The sequence below is a fragment of the Dama dama genome, chromosome 32, assembly GCF_033118175.1.
Source record: "Dama dama isolate Ldn47 chromosome 32, ASM3311817v1, whole genome shotgun sequence".
NCBI classification, from domain to species: Eukaryota; Metazoa; Chordata; class Mammalia; order Artiodactyla; family Cervidae; genus Dama; species Dama dama.
This window is the reverse complement of record NC_083712.1, coordinates 20,678,002-20,686,547: the sequence shown is the minus strand read 5'-3', so window position 1 is coordinate 20,686,547 and position 8,546 is coordinate 20,678,002. Positions and strand designations below refer to the sequence as shown.

Here is an 8,546-nt window from a genome sequence, read left to right as displayed (position 1 = left end):
GAACTGTTTCTTCTAACAATCACTACTGAGAAAACAAGAAGCACTCAAGTACTGATTCTTCAAGTATTGTTGGAGTAATTTTAGGGGTCCAGGGACAAAACTCCCAGGTACATATCCACACTTACCTGTGCTTCAGGCACACAAACCTAGATGCAGAGAATCCACTAGTGGTTTTCAATCGGCTCCAAGTTTCATAGCATGGCAGAAGCTCTACTTTTCTGTACATTAGGGTCTTAAAAATTCTAATATTAAAACTACATTTAATAACAAATGAGTTAAATCACAACTGCTGAGGGTGGGACCTAAGTATCAGTATTTTGTGAAGCTCCTGAGGTTAATTCCAATGTGAGACAAGTTGGGGAACCATTGGTACATAGCATGAGTTGGTAAGCATGGACTGAAATAGTATATGAAATCTGATACTTCAAAGTAATGCCAGTCATAATGTTATACCAACTTAAAGCTTCTATTTCCTGTGTGGTACAGGAAATAAAAAAGAAATTCATAAAAATAAGGGTTTCAAACATTTGGTCTGAAAGAGAACACATCTTTCAGGACTTTCCGTTGCTTTTCCTGTCAAGCTTAATCCAAATTTGGGGGCTTCTGTTTGTAGGTTCTTCTTTTCCCCCACATGCTGAGGCAAACTGATGCACAGAAGTGCTGACCTCATAAAGTCACACCTGCGGGTTTTGGGGGGCTTTGCATATACTGCTATGTTCAACGGTGTCGGGTAGGCAGCTCTACCCTAGTCACAAGGACATAATCACTAACACCAAATGCTGTATCTCACGAGAGAAAGGGATTTCTCCACAATTCAATATTGCTTGCTCAACATAACTGTAGTCATCAATCAAAATATCCTTAGGACAGAAGCTAATCAAATATTGCGTGTTTACCCGCCTCTAAGCTCACCTTTGAACTGTCCTCAAACCTCAGAATGAAGGACAAAACTAGTGAAAAGCAAGTCCTTCGATTATTTAAATCCCTGAGTTAGTTGCTCAATCGTGTCTGACTCTTTGTGACCCCATAGACTGTAGCCCACCAGGCTCCTCTGTGAATGGGATTTCCCAGGCAAGAATACTGGAGTGGGTTGCCATTTCCTCCTCCAGGGGATCTTCCCAACCCAGCGACCAAACCTGAGTCTCCTATATTGCAGGTGGATTCTTTACCTTCTGAGCCACCAGGGAAGCCCATTACTACAACAGAAAATACTCTATAGATTTCAAACGAACCATAGAGATACTTAAGTCAACTGCATACTACAGGTGAGCAGCCTGACACCCAGATGAGCTGAAATGTTATGCCTAAAAGTCACACAGGAGAACTAGAAGAGAAAAAACTTTTTTCTTTTTTCCAAACAAGCAAACAGGATTTTTCACATGTTAATCAAAAAGAATCCAGATCATCAGATTAGGAAGAAATGAGGAATAAAAAGTATGTTACATATAGATTTAAGGACTAGTCAATCCACTGCCCCCACCCCTGAAAAACCAAAAATTCTCCAAATATATGGATATATATCTATCAAGATGCTTACCCTTAAAATATTAGAATCTTGGAAAATTCAATTTACAAATACATTATTAATTGCATTGTTATAATGAAATTAGTTCATTAAACATGAAGACACCAAACAGCACCAATACCAGAAAGTTAAGAAAGTAAATACACTATTACTTAATATATAATTTCTGATTGGGACAGAAACGAACTACAGCCACTAGCAAAACCACTTAAACTACTATTTGACATAAAGGCAATATTTAAAGACTAGTATATACCTTTTTCCCACTGATAGGCCTGTGACCAGGCATCCCAGCCATGGGTCAACATGAAAAATATTGTTAACAAAGATGCTTTTTTAAAATTGCTCAAGCGCCTTGAACCATGATACTGCATAACCCAAATTTTGCCAATATAAGCCCATGGCAGCATTTTTGGTATTCTAATTGCTCCTACCTGCCTCAATTAAAACAAAACAACTCCCTTATGAAGGACTAGACTGAATGCAGCTGTGAAGCAGCAGCAGGTATTTATAAATGGGCTACTGACAGTGTATCAAAACGCTACTATGGAAAATACAGCAGCAAATACTCTGATAAGAGCACAGTATTCCACATGGAATCCCAAATTCTTACCTCTAGTTCCTTAAATTCTTGGAAGACTAGAGATCAACAAGTGTATGTGTAAATGCGGCTAGGGAGAAAGAAGTTCTGAATGGTATAGTGTTCATATTTTAAATTATCCAAGATAATCTGAAGGCTTACAGAGAACTCTCAACTGTATCTAAACTTTTTTAAGCACACAGAACTAAAATGCTAGCAAAACTTTGGTGTTTCCCCCCAAATTAGCATTGCAGTTTCAGTGAAGATGAAATAGGCATGGTGTGTGAAGTTTTTATCATGTTCAAGCCACCCTTTTCTAGTCCCTGCTCCTTTCATCAGGCGATCTGAAGACTACCTGGTTTAAAAATATTTGGTAATTCAGTGCAGAAAATTAAGGTCACAGACAAAGTACAACAACTTTTAATACACCATTAATACTAATGATTAAAAATTATTGCATAGTCTTATGCATTTACCCTAAAACATTTTCTGAAATTAAATTCTGAAAGAATTATATAAAAGACAACCCTTTAAAATGTGGATGGCCTTTAACTACCTCGATCTTCTTTCCTTTTTTGTCTTTTCAGTACTTTTGTCCATCGTTTTCTCATTATCTCCCCTGCACTTTGGGCAATACCATTTCCCCTTTGGTTTGTAGGTAAGTGAAACACACGAGAAGTGAAACCATTCGATTGGACACTGTTCATTGTCACATCCGATCATTTCCCCGTAAGACACTTGGTTACATAAACAGTATGTAGGTTCGTTGGGATCTATTGCAAACTCGACGGGGGAAGCTTCTCTTTCCTGCTTGGCCTTGGAGCGTTTCTTTTTCTTGGCGGACTTGGATTTCTTTTCTTTGGGGGGCTGATCGTCACAGTCCTCAATCCCGTTCGTCATGTGACACAGGTCGCGGCTTTCACTGGTCCGCTGCCGGCGGGGCCTTCTCGAAGATCGTTCCGGTTGGCTGGAATCCATCTTCGCTTTATCCGCAGATCGCTCACTTTCGGCAGGATCTTGAAAACACTGGGAGTGTAGCTCCATTTGCCTTGCCCGGTTTTCCACCAATTCGAGCATCTGTGTGACAATTTGAATTTTTTCATCTCCCAGTTCTTGACTATTGATTAATGCCCTCTGGAGATGCTGCTGGAGGCGTTTTTTCTGGTTTGAATCATCTTCTTTCTTGTATTTTTCATAGACATCATCAATTTCCTTTAATGTTTCTAAAAAAAAAGGAAAGAATAAAAATCAGAAAAAAAAAAAGAATATGCATGGTGGCACATATGACATTTTTCAAGTTAGTTATTTTTTCCCAGAACTGGTACAGTAAGAAAGAACTAAAAAAAAAAAAAAGAACTCGGCCATAAAACCACTTTCCTGTATAGTATGAATACATTAAAAACATTTTATTTTCCAAGACCACACATTATCCAACATGAAAGTACATTTAGAAGTAAGCTAATAAAAAGAATGAGCCCTCTCTAATACTCATTAATCTATGTTAGAAAGCATAAAAGATCTGTGGCTAATTAAAAATCAAAAGTCTTTCACCAGGACTAGGCTAGATTACTGTCCAACTATGTTTACAGGATTTACCGTTCAATACATGACTTGCTACATGGCCCCAGAGACACTCTCTACCTTGACTTTCATATCATCCCCTGGACATTAAGCAAAGCAAACACAAGTAACTCTTAGCTTTCCATGATATTAGCTTGAATGGCTCTTTTATATCATCACATGGCAGACTCTGAAAATCAAACTATTTCCAGAACAGGTTTAGGTTCAGGTTCTGGCATCAACTGACTAAGCTACTAACAAAATTAGAGTTAAGTCAGCATTGGGTCACTGTGCTTTTGTAGATAAGTCAGCATTTGATCCTCAGTTTTTTATCTGCTGATTTAGGTACTGTAGAGAATGTGGGACACACTTAAATCAACTAAAAATGGCTGAGTCATTAGAAGACATACAAAAATCTGAAAATATAGTTCCAGATGTCACCAAAATTTACATAAATGTCTTATTCAAATCTGTCCTCTTTCTTGTCCTTATGAGACACAATGCTATCTGAAAGAGTTCTTAGAAAAGATGCAGAAACAAAAATTAACTTGGAATTTATCACACCACATACCACATCACTGTTTAATCTTCTAATATCATTACTCTAACGACAAGAACAAAAACGTTAGATAAGTAACATACATTGGGGGTGTCTGCAAGTAAGGTAACACAGAGCATGTATTCAACACAACTTATGAAATAGAACCTCCTTGGAAACTGTAGGTACTCACACAAAGGACAACTATTTACCCGACAATGTGCCCCCACACGTCTGAGGGTACTCACACCTACACAGCATATTTTAAAATAATGTTCACATCTTGCCCATTTTCCCAGCTAGATATATACATGGATTTCTTTAGAACTCAACTTTCTTCCAGGAAAAATAAGCTATATATTTTCCCCTCAGACACACAAAAATTGAAGTTTAAAAAATAAAGGCAAGCCTTATCCAATAATCAGGAATTAGAAGCTAATTATAGCAACACAGATACTATATATGAGGTAAATATTCACATTTTCAAGACACCTTAATTACACAGTGACAGAAGAAAGGCCACTAACACTTACTGAGTCCCTTACATGCAACTTTCTCATGAATCACAATCCCGTGAGGAAGCCACCATGTCTGCATGTGAAGACATTGAAGCTCAACAGGTAACCACCCTAGTCTTTAAACTGTGCCAGACCTGTCAATTTGGCTCTGCCCTTTAAGCACATTCTACACACCTACATGGAAGGCACTGTGTATTAAATACGAAATTTTAGCTAAGGTGTAAACAAACTTTGATTATGAAGGAAATTATGAACAAGAATACTGGAACAAAAATTAAGGTTCTCTAATAACAACACCCCATAATAAACTGGGCTTCCCTGACAGCTCAGATGGTAAAGATTCTGCCTGCAATGCAGGAGACCCGGGTTCAATCCCTGGGTCGGGAAGATCCCCTGGAGAAGGAAATGGCAACCCATTCCAGTATTCTTGCCTGGAGAATCCCACTGACAGAGGAAACTGACAGGCTACAGTCCTTGACATCTCAAAGGGTCAGACATGACTGAGCGACTAACACACACATAATAACACTTCATTCAATTATGCAATTGTTTTCTTCATTCCTCTATCTTTAAAAATTCTTAAGTCTATTTTTCGGGTTCTTCAGTAATTTCTGAAAATGTATGAAATAGGTAGGAAAGAAATTTGACTGTCTAAATAATTTATATCACTATTACTGTAAATATTAAATCAAAAAGCAGAAAATACTTAAGAACTAGCAAAGAAATTAAAGACATGAAAAACCAAAACCACACAAGTATACAAAGCTAATAGAAAACTGAGAGTTGAGCTTAGTAAGCATGCGCATAGAGTAAAAACCAGATCACTGTTTTTGTATTACTTTTGAAACTGAACTATAGTCTTAAGGGACCTACTTTTTATAATCTCTCAGTCTTTCAAGGCCCAATAATGTTTCTCACGTTGTCAAATCCACTTCTGTCAATTCTAGATGGTCAAAACTGCATATTTCCTGTTAACAAATTATTCCTCGCCAATTCAAATTAAAAGAAAGCATCTTAACTTCTGTGAACTCAAACAGGTCTTTAAAGAAATGTAAAAACGTGCAAGTTTTACAAACTTAAGAGTTATCATTTGAAAAACTAAAAAGGTTCAACATACAACTCTTAAGCACACATGTAATATTTTTAGGTTACAATTCAGGTATGTGCTCCATGTCTAAAAAAACACCTTTGGAGAGCATTAAAAAAAAAAAAAAAAAGATTTAAATACTTTAAAAACGACCATGTGCACCTGAAGAAGCCAGGCTATGGAGTCAAACATTCCCCACTTAATTGGACAAGTTACTTAAACTCCTTGTAAATTTAAATTTGTCTGCAAAATCAATTTTTACTTCATTGAGCTGTGAAGATTAAATAGGATAATGTTCTGAACTCAGTGCAGCAACTGACAACCAGTAAGTAATCTGTATTAGTCACTCCCCCCACCCCAACAGAGACCAGTCCTGTCAATATGGATTCAAAAGGCAGAAATAAACTATAGGTTAAAAAACAAGACACAGAGACAACTAAATATTCTATCAGGCTGCAGGTCCCAAAATACCGCCCCAGAAATGCGTTAAGACACTAAATTGTAGGATTAGCGACGGGTCGAAAAACTGAGAATGGGTCCAAGAAGTTATCTTTTTAAAGTTCAGAGGACTGATTCCACATCAGGTCCAAGGTCTGTTTCTCGATTCGGGATTATTAACCGCAAACGGCTCCCCATTTAAGTTAACTCCTCCCCTTGCAGTTGCAGGCGAAAGGGTCACCAATGATAAATAACAAATAACACACTCTGTAAGAAAGGTCGATTCCCTGTCCTAGCTGTCTGGGTCTGACCACAAAGGGCGGCTTTTGCCACAGCATTTAAACTCGGCGAAGGAGGGACCCGGGGGTTGAGGGACGCCAGGCGGTTGCCCAGTCAACCAACTCACACCCTTCGGGGACCCGGAAGTGACGCAAGGTCCGGAACCTACGCGGTGCCGGGATCGGCGACGGTCCCCGAGGCTGACTGTGTCTCTGTTGTGATTTGAGTGGTTGGGGGGGGAAAGTCGAAAATTCATAGACAAACGTGTCCCAAATCCCAACGCTGACTCCGCCGAGGGCGAGCTAACGTCCTGCACGGCCGCCTCCCGACCAGCCGGCGTCGCCCGCCCGAGCCTTCCCGCGACCAGCCATTTTCCGGACGGGCGGGAGCGCGCGTGCCCGCCCCCCGCCTACACCCTACGTCACCCCTGCAAGCCCCGCCCCCAGGAGGGGTGGGGGTCCTCCTCGCCCCCCCCCCCCAACACACACACAGACACACATACACACACCCCTCGGCTCCCCCGCGGGGAGCCCCCTAGCCTTTCAACCATTCGGCTGTAGCAGCCGGGAAAGGCTGAGGCCCGGAACTTTCCCTGGGGCGAAGAGACGGGGGAAGACTCGATTCCCGAGCCCGGAGCTCCGGAGCACCGGGGGAGGGACCTCCCCGGAGGCCGCCTTCGCAGTCCGCCCTCGCCCCCTCCCCCCCAGCACGTTCCAGTGCATCTGCGCTCAGGGGGTGGGGGCCCGAGACGGGCTGGGCTGAAGGAAGCCCGGCCCTGTGGGCCCGCGGGAGTCCGGCCACGGCCGGCCGCTCACTCCCCACGGCACCCCACCCACCCACCCGGCTGCACGCTCCCCGGGCCGGGGCGCCGAGGGGTCTGCGGCACCCGGCGGGCGAACACCCGGAACAAACGAGCTTGCTGCTTAAAAAATGGCTGATTTCGTCTCCACAGAGGCTGCAGCCGCTGGGTCTGCAGCGGGGGCTGACGAGCGGCCACCGCTCCCTTCCACCGTCGAGACCACCCCTCCCCCGCCGCCAAGAAGTCCGCAGCGGGGGGAGGGCCGCGAACCCCACCTACGGGGGCCCGCTGCCCCGGGTCCCACACGCCAGGCCCCCACACACACTGTGCACTCGGGGAGCTGGAAAAGTGGCACTTTCCCCGGGCCAGGCTCCCAGCGACCGTGCCCGGCGGCCCCGAGTCGGGGGGGAGGACCCGCGGCCCCTACCTTGATATTTGTTGTCCAGCTCCCGCAGCACGGACACGTTCCTCTGCATGTCGTGGGGCAGCGACTCCACACACTCGAGGTAGTCCTGCACGTAGCAGGTGAGAAGCCGGCTCCGCTCGCCGGTCAGGAGCGCGGCCGACGAGTAGAGTTGCTGCTGCTGCTGCTGCCCTAACATCCTGCCGCTGCTGCCGCCGCCGCCGCCACCGCCGCCGCCGCCTCCGCATCCAGCAGCCACACATGCAACAGCCACGGCCGCCGCGGCTCCTCGGCTCGGCAGCCCGGCACCGCGGGGACACCGGCCGCCACTCCGGAGGGCACTGCCGAGTCCCCCGATCTCCGCTCCCTCCCCCCCCCACAGAAGCCCTCACTCCCCGCCCCCGCCGTAACAAGCCCAGGGGCGGGGCGAGATCGCGGCTCCCTCCTTTCCCCCCCCTCCCTCCCCAGGACTAGAGCAGCAGGGACCCCCCCCCCACCCCCGACCTCCCCTAGCGGAGCTGGCGCCGGGGTCCCGGGCGTTGACACTTCCGGTCCCCCCGGGAGGCCCCAGATGCTACCAATGCCGCCCCGTAACTCGGATCCCCCTGACAAGCCTCTCGCTGTCCGCTTTTCTCCCAATCACCCTCCCGCGCCTGCCGGAGAGTCTCTCTCGCTGGGCTGCCCCCGCCCCTCCGGCTGCGGCCGCCTCTGCGCCTGCGCAGGGCTCCCTCCTGAGAGGCCCAGGGGCCCGCCCCTACCGCCCTACCGCAGGGTTCGCATTCTCCCGCCTTCCCTTCGCCACCCGGGCGATTGGTCTGT

The 8,546-nt window shown here is 45.3% G+C and overlaps 1 protein-coding gene across 1 annotated transcript; it reads right to left on the bottom strand.

Moving 5' to 3' along the window:
* Window positions 1–2,509: 2,509 nt before the first annotated feature.
* Window positions 2,510–8,084, bottom strand: ING2 (inhibitor of growth family member 2). Its single transcript, XM_061134563.1, has 2 exons — window positions 7,752–8,084; window positions 2,510–3,328 (listed from the first exon to the last, which is right to left on the bottom strand). Exons 1-2 carry the CDS (start codon window positions 7,924–7,926, stop codon window positions 2,658–2,660), a joined length of 846 nt encoding a protein of 281 aa, XP_060990546.1. The 5' UTR covers window positions 7,927–8,084; the 3' UTR covers window positions 2,510–2,657.
* Between the last annotated feature and the right edge of the window lie 462 nt (window positions 8,085–8,546).

Coding starts and splice junctions, on each gene's coding strand:
- ING2 (XM_061134563.1), bottom strand. CDS start 7,926: ATGTTAGGGCAGCAGCAGCAGCAGCAACTCTACTCGTCGGCCGCGCTC. Junction 3,329..7,751: donor GCTGGACAACAAATATCAAG/GTAGGGGCCGCG, acceptor CTTTTTTTTTAG/AAACATTAAAGGAAATTGAT.